The sequence below is a fragment of the Fundulus heteroclitus genome, chromosome 2 (assembly GCF_011125445.2).
Source record: "Fundulus heteroclitus isolate FHET01 chromosome 2, MU-UCD_Fhet_4.1, whole genome shotgun sequence".
Classification (NCBI taxonomy): domain Eukaryota; kingdom Metazoa; phylum Chordata; class Actinopteri; order Cyprinodontiformes; family Fundulidae; genus Fundulus; species Fundulus heteroclitus.
In genome coordinates this window covers 7,242,217-7,263,245 of record NC_046362.1, presented here as the reverse complement: position 1 = coordinate 7,263,245, position 21,029 = coordinate 7,242,217, and the positions used below count along the sequence as shown (strand labels likewise).

At 38.8% G+C, this 21,029-nt stretch overlaps 1 protein-coding gene across 3 annotated transcripts in view; it reads left to right on the top strand.

Annotated features, from left to right (window-relative positions):
* Positions 1–21,029, top strand: part of pik3c2a (phosphatidylinositol-4-phosphate 3-kinase, catalytic subunit type 2 alpha) — a 57,572-nt gene that overhangs the window by 14,375 nt on the left and 22,168 nt on the right. For all 3 annotated transcript variants that reach the window (XM_036146649.1, XM_012862466.3, XM_021316345.2), the window contains 9 exons: positions 6,886–6,977; positions 9,512–9,672; positions 16,320–16,440; positions 18,377–18,488; positions 18,635–18,714; positions 18,790–18,853; positions 19,185–19,331; positions 19,426–19,459; positions 20,032–20,275. In XM_036146649.1, the coding sequence (XP_036002542.1) occupies positions 6,886–6,977; positions 9,512–9,672; positions 16,320–16,440; positions 18,377–18,488; positions 18,635–18,714; positions 18,790–18,853; positions 19,185–19,331; positions 19,426–19,459; positions 20,032–20,275 (1,055 nt within the window). The remainder of the gene's footprint in view (positions 1–6,885; positions 6,978–9,511; positions 9,673–16,319; positions 16,441–18,376; positions 18,489–18,634; positions 18,715–18,789; positions 18,854–19,184; positions 19,332–19,425; positions 19,460–20,031; positions 20,276–21,029) is intronic.

Below are 21,029 nucleotides of genomic sequence, written 5' to 3'. Positions count from 1 at the left end.
TTGTAAAGACCTATATATGTTGATTAGCTCACATTTTCCTCGCTCTTTTCTTTCATTTACATCTTCATGATGTCCACATGGCTCTCCCTGAGCTTTAACATCACAGTCACTTAAAATTAGAGTCGCCAATTTTTCCGGAAATGCAAGTAAGAAACGGCAAAGTCCCTTTTTTTGAAAAACTGTGCATCAGCAAAACCGTCTCGCCTGCTCTTCCGCTGCTCAGGGGGATTGTGAAAAAAAAAAATCTGGTCTCTGGTCTAATTTCTTTCTACTGAGGCCTTCCTCTTCTTCTAATAAACATGTACGTGGTTTGCTTCTTGCGACTCTTGGCCTTTTCCAAAGTGTACGTTGTGAGGAGCGGAGCTACAATGAATTGCTAACACTGAAGCTAACTGGATATAAAAAACACTAAAGTGTGCATGCGCAGCCAGCAAGCGGAGGCTAGTAAAGAACGAGCAACGCAAACTGGTGTTACGTGAGCACGTCACAATGAACGGCGTGTGGGACACTCAATAAACAAGGTGATACCCCCGGAGCTCAGGGGACAGAGGGGGCTGTGGGCAGGACGAGACATGAAGGCATCTGATTGGTTCTTTCAGTTTGGATCGAATGGCAGTGATTGGTCAGAGTTTTTACAGAGATCAAACATTTCTCACCCTCTCTCTCTGAATACATAATGTATTGACTACTGTCAGGATGGAAGGACCCAGTATAATAAAAAGTGATTCTGAGCAGGATTACCAACTATAACCTCAAATGGATATGTAACTATACAGATGTGGGAATACATTTCAGGAGATTCATCCAAATATGCTGAATATGTTATTGGCAAACAGAGTTTGAATGAGTTACACATGAAACATAACACACTACCAATTATTGCATCCGAGCAGTCCTTTACCCCTGCCACATAACACACATTGAAATCGTGGCGATAAATGTTTATTTGGAGCGTCGTGCAGCTGTAGATAAGTATCTCATCTAACCTGTCCCACGTAACTAAAAGAGGCATAGGCTCATATAAACCAGGCACTACCGTTCTGATTATGCAGCAACAAAAGTCACTTATTCACTTCTACAATAAAGACGGGGCCGTTTAAAACTGTGGCATTTAAAAAGTAAAAGCCTGCTGACCTAGAGAGAGATATGAAGTTTAACCAGTTCAAATTGTAATGATGACCCCAACATTTAAGAGCATGGTGGAGCCTGTGTTCATGTGCAGAAATAATATCTCATTCCAAGATGGTTTCAAGCCTGCATATAATCTTATTGCTTTCACAACTGTTGCTAAACTGGTATTTAAATGGTAAAACAATCCCAGATGAGTTCTGTACAAAACGAACCACCGTTACAGCATGATTGTTGTCATTTCTTTCCTTAAGGATTGATGAGAGATGTGTTTAAACCACTTTAACTACCGGTGGTTTAAATTAATGTTCTATCATGTTCTTATGGTCTACGGAAAGGAAATGTGGTTTTATGACCTCTTTATCTTATGATGGGTGTTGTTTTGTTATGTGGGTTGAATCAAGAGTCATAATCTTCACGCCCCAAAAAGGGATCCAAGTCCAAATGTTTCTAAATATAGTGAAATAAAAAACTTTAAGAAAACAATATGCAATTGAATCATATTCAAGATTTGACATTTGTATGTCTGTATAGCTCCATAACTTCGGAGAAAAATGAACTCAGGGGTACGAAAAGGATTTGGAAATGAATGAATGAGGGGATGAAATGGCGACGTGTGGGTACAAAACGGGGAATATGAAGCGATGAAAGGCTGAATGAACGTGGAGCTGCTGGTTACAGACTTTTTTTGTTTTTAGTTGTTCCAAAGACCTGAAGACTTTACAATTTAAGAGGGACTGAGTGGCAGAATAGCCTAAAGCTTTGCTCAGTCAGAGTGCAGCAGCTTGTCCTTTGACATTCACAAACAATTCATTCATTTTCTGGGATTTCTTTTTCTATTGTGCTTGGAAGTTGGGTCACAACGGGGCATGTAATGAATGATGGAAGAGTAACAGTGCAGTATTTGTGATTTTTTTTTTCTTCTTCTTTCCAATAAGTCGTCACACACATTTCTGCCCAAAGTATCTAAAAGTTTGAGAGTCAAACAGAAGGTTTTGTAAAACAATTTTAAAGCTAGGACCGCAGATTTTGATTTATCTCGACTTTTGCTTTTTTTTAATTCTTTTATAAGGCTAGTTGTGTAGTTTCTGTATGCCACTAAAGTTTTGATTCCCTTCCAAACCCTCAAGATCTTGAGTAACCTTCTGAGGGGGTCACGCCCAACGAGTTGTGAAGAACTTCGTGTCTTCATGTCTTCAATATTACTCAGTAGTGCGAAGAAATCTAAGTTTGGTGTTGGACTTGAAATCAACCAGTAGCCTTATTCATCCGGCTGTACATCATATCAGCACAATAGATTTGCTGGTTTTTCAGTTTTGGCGATTCATGCAGACCGAACAGAAGTGTGCTGAGTAATGTTTTTGATTTTTCTTTTTTACTTTTTTAGTATTTATTTCTTTAGACTTAGTCTTTGTCAGCTGCACATTCATAAAATTTCATTGCAAGGCTCTGAGCAAAGGCAGAGGTTTTTCACTACAGCACCTCTGCATCACCTCCCACTGAACAGACACTTGATAATAGTTCATCTCTGGTGGTTTTATGAGGTCGAACATGCCCGCTGGCAGCGTTTACTCTACAAGTCATCCCAGAGGGACAGTCTTGCCCCCTTAGCACCGCACTAGGACTGGGCAATAAATCGATTTTATCGATTAAATTGAAGTTGCAACTCTAAAGAGAAAACTTTTTTTACCCTGACACAACATGTATTTGATCGCGGCTCACCGCCACACCAAATAAAAGCCACCGCACCTTCACAATCAATTCAAAAAATATGTTAAAACATATAAAGCATATGATATAGCATAGCTACTGTATATTTGCGCACATATACTAATCATAATCAGAGTTTAAAATGAATTTAAATATCATGAAATGTTAAAATTTACTTTATTTTGAAAAACCGACCCCTCCGGCTCCTGTGCGTATTGCTGCAAGCTGCTCCCTGTAGAGTTGGAAAACTAGAGACGACACTCCAGTGATTCCTACTTAGCCAATCATATTTGGGGACTTTTCAGACCTCCATCAGCTTTTATTCAAAAAAGCGACTAGAAACAAATCTAGTGACTTTTATTTTCTGTGTTTTTGACGATTTAGCAGCGCTGTCGCACAGGCAGCACTGTGTGCGGGAGACTCATCTTTGTTTCAGAGGAACCTTTTATTTATTTAGCCTTATTTTAAGTTTGCACTTCAAGCCCAATAAGGAAATTCATTTTGGTTTGTTAATATTTTCGTGTACAAATAAAAACATTTATTTGAATGATTTCCTTGTTGTTGTTGTTTTTTTTTTTTTTAAATAATTAAAATTGTGATTTGGCTGAGCAATTGGAGATTTTATTTTTAGGTCATATCCTCCAGCCCTACACCACACGTCCATGGTGTTCGTAGTCTTTCCAAATAGCGCCACAACATACCGTGAGCTATTGTGTGTCTGCTACTCGACGTTCAGCCTTTCTTCGTTGTTTCACTGGGAGATGCTAATAGGCGTTAACCACTTCCTTGTTTTAACCCCTGCTACGTATGCGCAGTAAGTACTTCCGTTAAAATTGTAAATAAACACAAAGGGCTTTACTTGCTAACAAAATAAGCAAAGACAAAGCATAAAACACCAAAGTAACAACTAATACCCCAGCAGGACATGATGATCTTTAATAAAATCTTAGTATGCAACCAGAGTGCGCTACTGACGTATAAATGGAAAAAAGTCAAATAACGTGGCTTTGCGCCGTAAAAACAGATTTTGTCGACCACAGCACTGGGACATCAGAAATCCTTAAATGTCCCAAATGTTTCTGCCTCAACAATGGAAAGAAGAGTAAATTTATTAACCTCAGTCTGCTTCCCTTCAAGTCTGAAGAAAGCTGTAAAAGCTTGCATATCTGCAGACAGTAACGGGTATCTGAAGGATGCTTCTCTTCTCTGCTCATTGATTATAACATTGTTGGGACCTTACGTTTTCACGGGAGAGCTGCCATTTGAGTGTTATTTGGTCATTTCTCAGTTTGGCTAAAGAGTTGCACAAGAGTTTTCTTAAGCCAACTAAAATGTTGAGTTGACCCAGAAAAATACCAGGAATAGTTTTACATTTGAGTCATTTGTTTAACAAGAAGTCAGTAGGTTTGTAGTTGGTTATCTCTCACTTTAAGGTACAATTTGGATAGCCAGGGAAGTCTAGAAACCACAAATTATCCCTCTTTTTTTATTTCTATACCCTTTTCTGTCTGGAAGACATTCACCTTAGTGCTGAGAGTGAAGTTTAGTCCACTCTACCCATATTTCTTTTATTTCACAGCCAGGTTTTGATACGAGTTTTCGTCTTTCTCTATCATTGTACTTTTTACAAGACCTTGCAGATGGAACACCAGTAGGAGTATAACTACAAAAATGATTTTTTGTTATAGATTGATAACTTAAACTTTGGCCCTTTTTCTTGTTTAGTTGACCAGTGGCATTGGAGAAAAACAAAACAGGAAGTAAGAAAAGTTAAACTTGATTTCCTTATCTTAGACAGCAATGATGTGTTCAGGGTTGACTTTGAGGTTATTTACTTTGTGAGTCTAATTCTTGAACTCAAATCCCCATATCTGTTTTTATACAGATAGGGTGTTCACATCTGGCTGAAGCAAGAAAATATTCAGCCACGCCGCAGAGCCTCAGCTGGAGCGCCATCCGACATGACCATAAAGCATGAGCATAAAAATGATCACTGGGATTGGCTCACATGTGTAGCGTTGTCCAGTCAGATTACTAAGAACAAGCGGTGGTATAATCTTCCTCACTGTTGCACAGTGTGTTCCTGGCCTTGCAGTCAGCGTCGTGGCACATTACCGGATGTGCTGAGAAAAGATGTTAGATTAGTCAGCGTGTGAATCTAAAGGAGCTGTTCCCATGACTTCAGACACGCTGAGTTGCCGCTCTGTTTCTGGCGAAAGACGATTGCGTTAAACAAAGACGGGCCTTTTTTAATGCATCACACGCCAAAGCAAGCCTAATTCCAGCCATAAATACTTCTCACATGCTAATCGTGCCTTAAGTATCTATTTGGATTTCTTGAAGCAAAACAGGCAATGCTGATTTCTCCTACTTATTCCATATTTTCTAACACCACTCCCTCTTTGGGCTCTGGCTCCGTAGCGCTCTGCCTGTCGCACAGACACCCGTTAGTCCTTACTGATTTCTTAGATATTACATTATTATTATATTTATCATATGGACAAAAATGAAGGAGTGCATTATTGTGAAAGGACAGCATAATTAAACGAAACATGCAAATGAAAATCTATGAGATGGTCTTCATTTGTATTGAGTCCCCATCAGTTTGTGTGTACAGTAGCAGCCATAATTACAGCGACACATCTGTCTGTCGTATTACAGCTGTATAAACACTGCGATTCATTTCCACACAATTACTCCCAATGCCATTTCTGAACGTCAATGGTTGCACTAGAGTTTATTCAGGTCTGTCAGAGTAAAGGGGGGTTAATACCACACCAGGTGGTTTAGCTTTTTCTACCTTTGCCTATATAGCAGGTTGTTGTGACATTTTGCTCTTTATTTGCCCAAAAAAATTATAAATTCAGACAGGAAGGGGTTTCTCATCAAAATCCAGAGGAAACGTTTGGGTAAAAATGGTTATTCAGACCGTTCTATCAAATTAAAATTGAAATACTGATTAGCTATTGATTTTACAAATACAACTCCTGTTGCAGATGAGTTTTGCCAAACATATAAATAACATCCGGCTTATTTTTGACACTTATAAGGGGATAGAGAAGGCTGAGTGAAAGTTTTGCTGAGAGAATCAGATAGTCAGAAGCTAGCATTTGTAGTTTTAGCTCTTTATATCTTTCCACAGTCAAGCCAGACACCAGGTTTCCGATTTGGCTCCAAGTGGACCTAAAGAGTTACCGCTACAGCCTGAAGAAGGAGTAAACTGTTATCGACGCATTCCCTCTCGTCCTTTTTCTTCCATCTTCCCCGTTCTCTCGGCCTCATGTGGGCTGACGTCAGACGGGCTTTCAAGCCTTGACTGAGCACTTTTTGCTGACAGCCCAGAGCCCACAGCAGGAAGGGGCGGAGTCCTTACACTTCTCATTTCCTGTGCCACAGGAAGCACATTCCTCAGCTGCTGACAATCAGACGGCATTAAAAGGCTGAGAGTAGCTGGGATTTCTCTGCTGTGGGCTGACCTCCAGGAATTTCTTAAGAGTCATTCCAAAGGGAGCCGTCTCAGGATTTATTTCTCTGTGTACGACGACGGAAAAGTGCTCATTTTCTAAATAATTTACTAGAAAAAAAAATCTAAATGATTTCCTCCATTTAATACATTATTTTTCTGGCCTTTGATGACACTGCCTTATTGCATAACATTTTTATGAGCTTTAATTTAAATCAAAATGCTCGCCCAAACACCAAGGCGGCGTCGCTAAAAGAGACGGCGACACAAAAGGTCTAAAGATTTACGGCTTTGGTTTCGTGTCAAGGCGTTACTCTTACTGACTTGTTGATTCACTCTGTAGGATTAATAGCGCTTAGGTGTTTTTAATAAAATAATCCCTTCATCAATCTTTAAATGCTCTAAAGCTCTTCCAACATTTGCCTCTTTTGCTAAGATGTGTTGAAGATTATGTATACTTTACGACATACAAGAAATAAAACATTTTAATTGAAATGTTTCAGTCAAGCTATTTTTCCTTTGTGCTTTTTTTTTCTTTCTTTCTTTTGAAACATGCTAATGTTTGTGACTCTTTGCTTCTTTAGGGAAAGGGGAAAGGTTTGGTGAAGAACGCTGTGCTGGAGGAACAGGACGCCCAGAACCTGGAGATTGTTACCTTTTGTAAAGACTTGGCAAGGTAAGATAAGATCCACTCTACTGGCAGGACAATAAACCTCTCTGTCACATCTGCAATGGACCAATATTGGTACAAAATATTGACAGATATTCATGCAACGCCCTAGAAAATTACTGGCACCTCTGGATAAGATGCTTACGAAGCCTGAACATAAGTACATGCTTTGTTTCAGTTGTGTAATCACCATGAAAATGTCAGAACAATACAACCCTAGAAGGGAATATCGTTATTCAGAGGGAAAAGGTCCCAGTTTAAGAGATTATTGTTTTTGACTAAATGACCAATGCCAAGTTGGTGCAAGCATCTGATTAACACTTTTTACAAGCTCCGTTTGTCAGTACGACAGCACTTAGTCTTCTACAAACAAGATCAATATAAGAAGGTTTGAGCATGTGCAGAGAGCGACCTTTGACCATTTCCCCTTGAATCTTCTCATGTGCTCTTTTTTTCCCCCCTCAGCTCACTTTAAGTTTTTTATAGGATTTAGGTTTGTGGACAGAAATGGCCATGGAAGACTTGTTTTTTGTGTCACGTGAACAATTTATTTAATTTTTTTCATATGTTTTGGAATCATTTTCCTACTCAAAAGACCAAGTGATTCACTGATTTCAGTTATTTTGCTGAGCTTAAAAGATTTCTTGTTTTCAAATCTTGCGATAAGTCATAGAGTTTATGAGACAACGTGTCCTAACAATGTTCCAAGTGCCTTTGGAGGAGAAACAGGCCTACAGCATCACAGATCCTCCACCGTACTCAACTGTGCACATGAGGTTCTCTTCCACATATTCAGCCATTTTATTCCAGACCATCAGAAGTGTTTGTTCTCAAAAACCTCATTGTTAGTCTCATCAGACCAAAGCACACATTTCCAGTTAAAGTCACAGTAAACCTAAGCAAACCCCACATATTTATTTGTGCGTCCCAAGCAACCAGTTGGCATATAGATGGTGTCTAATGCTTGTTATGGAGACACGGTGACCTCGAGATGCTACTTTTGCTTAGAAGCATCATTTATTGCCAGGAGTTTCAGTAATGGAGGAAGGTGTCTGTCTGGTTGAAGAAAGGTCACAGTAGCTACGTTTACAGGGACAAAAGTAATCGGAATAAAAAAGCGTCACGTAAACAAGCCAATCGGAATCTTGAGATCGGATTAAGCTCAATCAGAATGAAATTGTAATCCGAATGAGAGGAGTGGTTTATGTCGATTGATAATCCGATCACTGTGCATGGAAACGCTTGTCAGGATCAAGTTATTCAGAATGTGGCAAACTGTCCCAAGTGTGCATGTGCGGCTGATGTAAACGGGAAGTAAACAAAACTGTCGGGGCTCCCGATTCAATCTTTCTGTTGGAAACATTAAAAAAGCTCAAAACTGTTACTTATTCAGTAACCTTTCAACCATAGAATCTGGTGCAAGTCCATCCTGAGCGCTCGGAAGACAAACAACCTCATATAATACAGCGTTGTTTACTATTGTTGGTTGTTCATCAAAAACGGAAGTTTTTCTTCTGTTTTTTTTTTTTTTTCAAGGGAAAAATTATTATTATTATTCTGAATAAAGCCAGGTGCATATATTAGGATCGGAATAAAAGATTATGTTTCCATATAAATGGTACCATCTGATTATTTTTTTAGGCTATTAATCTGAATATGTTTCAATCCGATTGTGAATTTTTGTACAAGTAAACATAGCTACTGTGACTTGTTTAGGGAAAGGGTATTACATTACTCTAAATACAATGTAGCTTCAAGTGTAAAACAACCAAAATATATTTCCTCCTGATTCTTTCACATTGTGTTTACAGCTTTTTTACTTGAAGGGAATAGAGGACTCTGTTATTATTTGAAGCAATAGTCAAGTTGTTGCTTTTCAACATAAACAATTTATAGTTAATTCAAGATAAGGGGAAAATTAAAAAGTATGCAGAAACTTCCTATTTTTGCTTAGACAGTTCAAGTGAATGCATACATACAAATGCACACATTTTGGCTTCATAATGTGATTGCGGTTTTGTACATCTCTGGGGTCCTTTCAGAGTGTCTCACCCCAGAGTGTTTGGTTTGGGTGGAGTGATGACAGAGCCTTGTTCACTGGCGTGCTACAGTCAACGCCCCGCAGACGTCTGGGGACAGCGCCACATCCGGCATGCTCAACAAACTATTTGCATAGTTTACGAATCAAAATAACTTTTTACATGTAAATGAGGCAAAGGGGAAGTTTTCTTGGTATTTTGACATTCTAGCAGAAAATATCCGGTCAGACATGTTAGATTTCAAAGCATTTTGTTTGCCATGCACACGGTGCATTAAAATATTCACTTTTCCTTTTTTACTTCCCCATCCATCCAGTTTTTCCTTTTCATTCTGCCCATGATTCCTCCAGTAGTCTTATCCAAATCATCTGATTTATACGCCTGGCTGGCCTTTAGTTCCCCCTGTTGTTTTTTCTCTCACTGGGCTAGAAGACTAAAATATATATATATATAAAAAAATGTGTTGACTCTTTTTGCGCTTTGTTTCTCTTTCTCTTGCAGCCTACGTTCCAAATTCCCTCATGAAGACACTGAAACCAACCCTGGCTTCGTCCTCAGCCCCGTCATCGCGCAGAGAGAGAGCAGACCTGACAATAACTGCTCTGTCAAGGTTTCTATCGAAATCCCTGAATCACAGCAGCCTGTAACTTTCACCTGTGATGGTAAGCATCTGACAAATGACATAAAAAACATCATTTTAATTTTTCAAACATCTTTAGCAAGATGAAAAGCATGGGTAGAAGTCACATTGCCCACACATTACGGCTAAATTCTGAGATGTTGTACAGTGTGAATGCCAATTTTATATGATGGACATTTTAAATGAATCAAAGCAACTACTTCTTGCTTTTAGCCTTGTCTTTACATTGTTTGGATCTAAAATATCTGACCATGGGATAACTAATACAAAAAAATCTTGAAAAAAACAAAAACTTAGGAAAATCATCAGTACTGATTAGGCCTGCATAATGTGTCACAAATGTCCCATTTTTGCTGCATCCATGCAATATCGATGCCACAAGAAACTGCTTGAACTTCTATAGAGGTTACAGTTATTTAAGCACTATGCAAGTAATACACTGTATATGGTCATTCTTGTTGATTAATGTAGCTTAAAATTATTTACAAGGTAAGTTATGGTACGGTGGTTAAATCTTAAAGAGACCATTTGATACAGTATGTATATTTGCAATGCATATAAAGGAGAAGGACGTTAACATTGGTAATTGATGATTTCTTGACAGTCAAACCTTTAATGTGTCATTCACCAACATTATTACATGTTTTCCTAATATGGTGCAGCCCCAGCACAGTTGGTACACCGTCTCGGTTAGCTGTGGTTGGTTGATTTTCTTCACTTAATGATTTTCTCTTTCTTTAAAAGGGTCTAGCTAAGGTTTTACAATGTGTTCTCTGGGTCTTTGGGTAACTACGATTGACTGACCCCTTTTGATTTGCCCACAAACCGACAACCCCTGATGGTAAGGACTGTAAAGGCTCTGAGCCAGCTTCTAGTATCTGTTAACTTGACATTAACAGAGACAAGGTCAAATTTAGGGCTTGATTTGGGATTAGGTTAAATTAAGGGCTTGTCATAACAAAGACATTTTAAACAATGTCAATTTTGCTTTAATAGTGTCATAGTTTACCGAATGACAATGACAACAGTCCTAAACATTCATAAGGAGTCATTTATGTTCATAACAGGTGTTATGTCATGTTTATGACAGTGTAATGTCAGTCTTATGTACACCCCTTCAAATAAAGTGTGACCAAAAACTGTCTTAATCTGACATTCCTCTCTGAGAAGGCTAGATCAACAATTACAGGCTCATATGAAATAGTTACTACATTCCCCAGTTTACACCTGGATTATACCTTCCAGTATTCCTTTAGTTTCTCTGGGTTTCCTTTCCTTTCCTCCTTTAATATCGCTGGCCCAGTCACTTTCTAGCTACATATCCCTCCTTCCTGTCATGGTATCTATTTCCTTGCTTCCTTGTTTTTTTCTGTCTGTTGTCAGCAGTGTGTTGACCCACATAGTTGATGTTTGGATTCCTCTGATAGGACAAAAATCTTTTATAGAAACAATGGGCCAATTGAGGAGTCCGTCTGGAATGGTTCTCTTTCTGCATTTCTTTCTAGGGTTTTATGTTCTTCTCATAGATTAATATTATCAAGCAAATGTTCTTGATTGTCTCTTATCCTTTATCTGTTGCAGCTGTTTCCTTTACTGTGTAAGATTGTAGTTAATTTGGCAAAAGTTACGAAACCCTCCTTTCCCTGATTTAACTTTGTTAAAGTAGACAGTGATCGTTGTTCACATTACTTCAAAACAACGTATCTAAGTATAATAAAATTTGAAATTCAAAGCCAAAACTGGTCAAATGTTTAAGGATTTTTTTAAGATTTCTGAACGTATTGTAGACTGTACACACAGCCACAGTCCTGATGCAGAAAGGTTGGCAGGGAGCAGTGGCACATCTGTTAAAGAGAACAACTTTATGTTATTACTCGAATAATCAGGGAATTATTTGATAGATTACTCCTGAACTAAAATGTTTGACAGATGCTGCCCCTTCTTATGTTTAGATGATAAAGATAATACAATCGATTTGCAGATTGTCTACATGTTTTAAGTCTTCATGATCCAATAACATGATATTGTCCACCTCTGCCTCCTACTAAGAAAACTCCTGACATGCTACCCAATGGGTAAAAACAAATACAACATATATAATTAAAGATTTCAAATGTTGGCATGTCTGACAAAACGCTAAGAGTCACCATAAATACCTTCCTCTAAAAGGAAATGTATTTTATGGTCCACAGACTTCTTTTAGAAAGATCCTAGCCAATAGTTCTTGTTTTATCTTGAAAGGTTAGAGAAGATGGTTGTGTTGCATCCCAAACTCTAAATCTCAAAAGCAGACAAAAGCCCCAAACCCAACATCTGTGTCACCCATTTTTGTTTTCTCTATGCAATTTGAAATCAGGCTGCTCTGTTCCTTCACGCAGTCAATCATTTTTATGTTCAGCTTCACCAAACTTATTCCAGGAATACCCTCCTTAGCTTTTCCTCATTTTAAAGCCATGATCCATCTTCCTGTGGCTCCAGCAAAACATTAATCTTACCTGCAGGTAAAGCTGTTTCGGGGGCTTCCTCACCAATTGCAACACCAGCTCGGCTGCGGTCTAAAAAAAACATTTGTTCCTATTGCTGCTGCGTGCAGAAACATTTTTGCATTGTGCTAAGTAGAGTACCAGTGGAGCACAGATTCCACTTTGGTGTGATCAGCTTGGGCTGTGCTCAAAGTTGTTCTCTGAATCACTGGATCTCAGGATTTTCTCTCACTGCCTTTTCTCTTCCTTTCTGTCTCACTATACTAAGTTCAGTTCTGTTGTTGGAGGAAGAAAGCTAAGCTCAGCGAATGTGTTTTCACTGTTAAAGCCTCAAATACATCCGTTAGCAAAAGTATTGTTGATGTTGTGCGGTTATGCTAAACTAACTGTTTACTATAGTGCAAGGGTGTCAAAATCAAATACACAGAGGGCCAGAATAAAAAATAAAAAAAATGGTACAATCGAGGGGCGTAGTGGTTCAGTGTTTATTGAAAACAACTACAATTTGCTTCTTACACATCCTGAACCTGGAACTAACAAGGCTAAGTTGGCAAAAATTCTTTGCTTCACAGAAACAGATCAAATGTCCTGTAAAAGAAAAGAAAAAACAAAGCAAACTAGAAAATGCATTAAAGCAGGAGGGTGCATTTTATACAAATGACTTTCTTTTTGTAAACAGCAACAGCAGCAGCAGCTAGGTGCACGTTTATTAGAAATAATGTAGCAGTGCGTGCAAATCACTTTATACAGTAAAGGTACACCTGTTTTACGTGAGGCATTGCCAGATTATTTTAAGTTAAAAAGCTGCAACATTTTCTTTAAACTCATAAGGACCATTTGTACCTTTACTGTTTTTTGTATTTGCTTTTCAAATTATATAAAATATTGACCAAATATCTTTCCAATTTATCCTTTCCAATATGGGTTATTTAGTACTGAACTTGGATTTTTGTACCTTTTTTATCTAGATAATTTGATGTGTGTTAGGTAAAAAGAAAAAAAAGAGAAAAGAATATGGTAACAAAAAAATACTGTATTTTTCAAACCATAAAGCACACCGGATTATAAGGCGCATTAAATATTCTTCCAAGTGTGTAATATCACTCTGCCCTTTCATGTACATAGCTCTCTCCAGAGAGTAAGCTATCTGTCTCTGTTGGGAGGACAGAGTAGTTGGACGACACATCCCTGTTTCTAACATAAGGTCAAAATAAATGTAACTTTTATATTGAACTAACTTACTAGGTTTATTGTTGCTAGCTTGAACTCTGAGCGTGGGCTGCCTTAAATGAATGCACTTCTAGTTTCAACATTACAGTCAAGCAGTCTTGTAGACAGCTCAGGGAGCCGATCAGCTAGTGACACAGTGTCCCATAATGCTCCGAATATCCATTGAGTGGAGCGGCTTTGTTGCTAACCAAAGTCATACTTATACATTTTGATAGATTTTTGAACACAACATCTATAAGGCGCACCATAAGGTTTTGAGAAAATGTAAGGTTTTTAAGTGCGCTTTATAGTCCTAAAAATACAGTAATATAAAAAATAATATAAAAAAAATAAAAGGGAATTTAAAAATATTTAAATGGGATTTTGAAACACAGATTTCATATGACCCAGTATATGGCAAATTGTGCCCGTTGGTATTCTATGCTGGTGTCAAAACGCATCGGGTTTTTATTTTTGTCCTCTTCTTTTAGCCTCACTAAATAAACCTCAAGCAGAAAGCCTTCACAATATTTTTTTTTTACTTTTTAATTCAGAATGCAGTTTTGAGTTTGACTGAAGTGTTCCAGATCAGCTGTATTTTCAAGAGTTGCTTCATTTACAGTTGTACTTGACACAATTAGGCAAATATCAGACAGAAATGAAAATCTATTCAAATCTATAAAAACTTATAGTTGTATCTTTTTGTTTCTTTATAGGCCTTATTTTAACATAACATTAAATAAGAAGAGGAATATGTTTTGCCATATCGCCCACCCTTAGAGGCTATAAAACATAAGATCGCATTAACCCTAACTGTCTGAACATCTGTGTGTGGCTGTAGGAGCTGCTACGGAAGCAAAGATCTTTGTTTGCTTTGTGTCACGGTGGAATTACAGCCCTCCCGTTCACGTCTTTATAATGTTTGCCTTGTAGATTTACTAAGCGCTGAGTGACTTCTGGCTTTACTCGCCCTCCTATTAGCTGCTGCATGAAACTGGATCTGAAATCCGTCCATTTAGTTATTTAATTTTGTTATAAAACGGTCGATTTATTTCAGATCCCGCTATCCTCCTGATTTGGCTGAAGTATGTTTTGCATTGGAATAAAGCGTTTTGTTCTTTAGCCAATCGGCCAGCACCATCCATGTGTGAAAAATGAACACAGGATATTTTTTCTGCGAACGCTAGCAGAGTTAGCCATGGCTTCACTATTGTGTTCGAAACATCCGTGTATTTCATGTGCTACCAGCACCACCGCTGGTTCTGAAGTATCGAGAAAAGTCCATTCCCCTGAAGGGTGGTGGTCTGTTGTTGCTGGAGTCAGAGGTGGTCTCTGCCGTGTTTGTCTGTGCAGTAACCTGAACCTGGATGCCGAGTCCAAAGCAGAAATGTTTCTGGGTGCGAACTCTGTCTGTGTTTGCCTCTGAGCCTGTGTTTGTGTATAGTACCTGTCTGACGAAGTGGATTAGCAGCAGAGTAATCTGCAGTGTGTCAGGTTACGCTCTCTGCCCCGTCCTCTCCTGGATGGACGTTGACTTCTCATCCCCTCTCAGTCGGTGTGATTACACTGCAGTCTGGTGTCATTTCCTTTTATTTGAGAACACGTTTATTGTTATTAGCAAGGCTTTGTCTATTATAACTTAATACGGTATTCTGTTGTTGGAGAGATATGTCGATTTTTTTATCCAGAAAAATAAATCATAACATGATTTTAATAACTTAAAAATTGTGTGCTAATTTTTGGCAACTTTCACACCTGAAGTGTTAATGAATTGTTTATAGCTATCGAGTTTTTTTTTTTTTTTTTTTTTGATGAAGCACATACTCCCTTACCTTGCCGGCAAACTGAATTCTCGCTGTGTTTGTGCGTTCACAAACACAGAGAATCCGTCTTGTATTACATGTATTACATATGTATTACATATTCTAACTGCTTTATAGAAAAGCAACAATTGTTTCTTTCACTGCTGAAAATGTCAATTTTTTGCTATATATTAACTATCATGTTTTCTTTTTGAGTTAGACTTGTATATCCACCAAATCTTGTAAAATTTGTTAATAATTTTCAAATAAAGGAGCTATTTGTGTAGAATATTATACCTTCTGTCAGTCTGCTCTTCATAGAGTAACCCTGAGAGTATAGGCATGCAGTCGGCTGCTTAAGACTTTCAGCTTTCCAAATGAACTGAGTGAAAGGGGGGACTCCTTTAGTTTTCACACTATAACTGTTTTTCACACCAGAAAATATTCCCAGTCAGTCTAATTTGTCTTTATTCTAAGGGAATCAAAAGTCTAGGAGTGTTATTCAAGACGTAGTAACAAGTGGGGTAGAGGAACAAAACTCGATTGCTGTACCACTTTCTCTGGCATGTTCTTAAAAGGACTTGAACTTGTAGGAAAGGTTTGACCGAATAACCAACACTTTTTAATGCCTCGGTGAAGCTGGCCGATATTAGGTAAGTGAGTGATAATGCTGGAGAATATTGCAATTAGAGTATAACTTGCTATTCATTTAATTTCCCTGTAGGAAGTATTTTTGAATTGAATAATAAAACATTTCACTTGACTTGTCATGTCTTTCTCCTTTGGGTCCATTGCAAACATAGATTCCAGGTAATTAGTGGTCTAGTTCAGCTACTGGGAAAAATGTTATTCAATATTTCCATCCTGATGACATGTTTTTATTAAAGTCTGCTTCTGTATTAGCAAAAAAACAACTATTTAGTTGTTTCTGTCTTACTGACTCAACCAGAACATCTTGGTGGCTCCCTAAAACATTTTCTACTGTATAACACGAAAAGCATCAACACATGTATCTGCTTTAAGTTTCTAGTTGGCGTATCCTTATTGAAGTTGAAGCAGTTCTTTGCAGTATTAATATTGTAGACGGTGATCTTGAGATGTACTGTGTATTTGCAATGCTCCTCTTACCTCAGTCCATGTTTCTGAATATTGTCCTCCTGCTATTTCCTCTCCAGTGAGTTCTCCAGTGGAGCTGTTGATCAGTCAGACTCTTTGCTGGGTCCATGATGACCTGGACCAGGTGGACTTCTCCAGTTATTTGCTCAAAGTCTGTGGTCGGCAGGAAGTGCTGCAGAAGTGAGTATTTCTAAAACTGCAACATATCTGGAAGCCCCAGTAACCTCTCTTCTTGTGAGGGTTTACGGGGGTTTTAGTTGTTTTTCATATGTCCCTCTCTCTCTTTTCCATCTCTCTTAGTGTGTCGCTCTTATTTTGGCATCCCCCCACGTCTTGCACAAATAGGAATGGTGGTTGTTTTTCTACATCTTCCTTTAACCTCCTCCACTGCTTTTAGTCTGAGATTCATGCAAACTGCAGCTCTACTTGGCAGCACTTAAAGGCCACAGTTCATTTAAGTGTTCAGAGTTAAATGTTACATATTTAATCTAACAAATGTTGAGAGGATGACTGTGCTGTCACAGACTGCCCTTAATTGCTATATATTGAACCTTATTTCCACACGCAATTATCTTCAAGCCTAAAAGACTGCTTTTAAATAAGAAGCATCAAGTTTCCTCAGCCATTTTCAAAGGATTTTTTTCAGCAACTTCGTGTTCATTATTTAAATGACAATCATAGTAACACCAGCCCTCTCAACATGGTGTTCTGGTCTTTGTACTTTAAATAGACTGCCAAATGTCATGTAGCATTGTCTGAGTGAGTAATGTACTGAGTAGGAGTGTAATCCAACTCATGAGAAAAGACATTATACAATATTCATATTCATCAGAATGAGACATTCATTGCTCTAACCTCATCAGAATGAGGTTAGAGCAATGTTTTGGGGGAAAGTTAGAATTTCATATTAGGGTTTTCACTCATAGAGTTAATCTTTCTATCAAGGGATCTATAATCAGCGTAGGGCAGTCATTCTCAAACCTTTTCCAACACGTGCCTCCTCAGTTATTACCAGTTTTACCACCGTAAGGCAGGACTGTGGCTTGGTCAGGTTGTTGTGTTGTCGTTAAAAATCAGCACAGCACTATAGGTTCTTGGGTATGATGTAATTGTGCGTTCCATTTATCTCCAAAGTAAAACATTTTTCTAATTTAAAGGAGGAAAAATTAAAAGTAGAGTTTCCAGAAGCTTACATTTAAAGTTGGATAGTCTGAGGTTTCTCACCAACCCAAAATCAGAAAGGGCCATGTTGCTTGTTAAACTTGCATTGTGGCGACTTTTACCTTAATAAATCTTTCAAACACATACGCAGCTTCTTTTGATCGACGTGTTACACATTTTGGTGTATGAAAGTACAAACTGTAGTAAATCATCGGTAATCTATCTAGGCTTTTTGGTTGTAGCAGCTTATCTGGGCACAGATCATATCAATTAACAACGCTTAAGTTATGTTTAATGAGGTTTCCACTTCCAAACTCCTGAGTTTGTACAGGAACTTCTGAAACTTCCGCTTTAAAACCACGGCACTACTCTGTATGTTGCAGTTTTTCTGCTTGTGCAATTCTAAAGAGCCGCTAATGGCAAGAAAGCATTGAAAATTCTGTCCTTTTATGTTTTCACAAAAAAGCTTTTACAAATCTGAAGGATCTTAGTTCAGCATAGACATTTCTTTCTTTTTTTTTTTGGTGCTTTTGTTGCCGAGTGACGCTTTGGTTGTCAGCATACTGAGAAGCCATTGTTTGTTGACACCATCAGCTCAACAGCGCTAATCAGAATCTACATCCTTTCTTGCAGAGTGTATTTGCAATATTTACTCATAATAACTTAGAGTTACTTCGCCAAACATTATCTGTTGCTGAAAGTAGCTCAGGGGCTGAGCTACTTACAACTGTTTATTGTTAAAGGTAATTAAGTTTTGTTTGAGTTTGTTTTTAAATGTGTGATTTAATATCCTATATTAGAGTGTTTCTGCAGTCTATGGTTTAATGAAAGCATGTCAACCAACCAAGTAAATGTAGTTGACCGCGTTGCGCCCGTCAGTAGGTCCACATTGTTACTTTGGATGGCCAGGATTGTGATATCGCTAACACTGGACCTCTGCCACCCTGTGCCGCAGTAAACACAGCCTAGGCAGCCATGAGTACATCCAGAACTGCCGGAAGTGGGAGAATGAGATCACGCTACAGCTGCTCTCTCACTCGACCATGAGGAGGGACTTGGGTCGAAGCGTAAGTTACTTTTACCTCTTTCAGCTACCTGAAGCATAAGGAAGTTGAGCTATTGTCCCACTGCATCTGTGGTTTAATTACGTCAGTTATTATCTGTGATGTTTGATTTCTCTGTTTTGTTCGCTCCGCTTTCTTTTTATTTGTAGGCAGAAGATGATACCTCTCGAATCGACCTCGAGAAACATCTCAGCAACGTGGACAGGCCTTTTAGGGAGAATGTCACCAGGTACAAGAGTCCCCCACTGGGTGGGAAGCAGATGTGTAAAACTGGTTTATCATAATAATCGTTATCTGGTTGCAGACAAGGTCTCGCTGACTATCTGGAGGGTTATCACAACCAAGTCAACATCTGCTTAGAAAATGAGGTACATGTTCTCCCTGTAAGCAAAACGTGGTACGAAAAGGGTTGATTTTGTAAAAAAAAAAAAAATTTTTTTTTTTTTAAATATTGTATTTGACGTTTTTCTTGTTCTTTTATCTCCATAAACAGTAATCTGTTGAACCTGCTAACAGTATATTATAGAAAAACAGCAAGAAATGATGAGAAGTGAAACAATTAGAGCAGATTTTTCAGATGACTTAACAGGATTTTTGTTCTTCTTCCAAACTTTCTTACTGCGGGGTCATTAAAAGGACCTTTGAATCAGAGCAAGGAGCAGATTGAGACCTTTTCGTTGCTCTATATTTTGTGTGCAGAGTACCCAGTACAAGACGGTGGACCGGGTGGTGCAGACCGTAAAGAACCTGTGCTGTGCTCTAGACGAGGTGGAGACCCAGTCCATCACAGAAGCCATTAAGAGACTCCGTCACTCCGTCAATTTAGCCCGGACACGCTCACCCAAGGTGGGCCCCTCATAAGTACATGTGCTAACACATTCGGTGGTGGTGTTGAGTTAAGATCATGTCATTTCTAAGACCAGCATGCATTGCTTTCTAGTTGGGGTCAACATCACCTGGTCAGTCATCAAATAGTAAGTTATGTGCATCCATACAGTCACACATAACCTCCACTCACGCCATGCTATAAAAGATGGATTTGCTGTGTTTTCAATCACATTTTTTTCACTCCAGTCAAAACTAACTTACAGTGCCTTGCAAAACATTTATACCGCTTGAGCTTTTTTTTTTTTTTTTTTTTTTTCACATTGTGTCACATGCCACACAGAAAGACTATTGTGTTTCGTCAGGCTTTCAACGTTTTTCTTAGCAATGAAACTAGAATAAAAGTGCGGTGGACATTTGCACCCAGGTAAACTCCAGTACAATCCAAACAATTGCCTTCACAAGTCAAATGTGGTGTTTAAGTTTAAAGCAGGGTTAGGTTAGAAAACAATACCCCATGCTGTAAACATGTAGAAGACTTCAGACCCTAGTAATCAGCCGCAGCTGCCTTTTAAGGCCAAATGTATTGTATTAAGATAAAAAAATAATGGTTCAAGGTGTATAAATGTGGGTTGCAAGGCATAGTAATGTTCTCATCTATCATGTTATTAGCCTTGCATCACTGAAGTCTGGCACTGACCCAATCCTGACCTGTCGACAGGTGGCTCTAGTCCTGTGGAGGAGAGTATGGCCTTGCTGACAAAGGCCGTCTACGACCTGGTCAAGCTCTACCTGCGCTCCTTCTGCCCTCCGTCGCCGTCCTTCAGCTTACCCGCTTTGGGCCAGCCTGCAGAGGAAGGTGGCGCTGTAGAAGGGAGGAGAAGCAAAGAGGCTTCTGGCACCACAGACCACCTTCAGTTCACTCTGTTCGCGTTGCACGGCATCCCAGGCCACTGGGTCAGCAGGTAAAACACTGAAGAGACTCAATACCAACATAAAGGCTGAAACTCTCGCAGTATCTTCATATAGAAATCAGTGCTCAGCAGCAAAAGGTCATGGTCACAATATTTGGTTGTTGTTCCCTTATATAAAACCAAAACATGAAACTTTACACCGATTTGATTAACCGTTCTTCAGCTTATCGTTTCAGTTCTTTATCTTTTTGTAATTCTGACCCTCATTAATATTATTTGTATTATCACAAAAGAAGAAGTTCCGTGACATATTTGGGTTTGTAAATGATTTAGTCGGTACGCGTTTAGTAAGGAGCTCGGTGCGTTGTTGCTGTGACGCTATAATATTACAGCTCGGTCTCTTGAGCTGTGCTATCGCTGCAGCGAGCCTCGACTTCTTTTACCACACAGACGGCTCTGGTGCTGCTCCTTGTGTCTTATTTTTCCGTGCAAGTGTCTCGTTTCACGGCCGACCTGATCTCCTGTCTCTGTGCGAGAAGCAGATCTGATCCAGTTTTTCCATGCGAGGTCCTGTAACTCATCCGTGACCAGGATCCTGCATGGGGTCAGAAAACCGAACGAATGTTCTTCCCCCTTCACTTGGATATAGATTGTAAAGCCCAGTTAAGACCCCCTTAAAAATAATTTTGGTATGAAAGAGCAGGGTTTGGTTGGTGCAGTAAGCCTGACAGCGAAGGAAGCAGTTTAAAAAAATACTACTTTTGAAAAAGCTTCTTTACTGTTTCTTGTTTTCTTGTCACTTTTC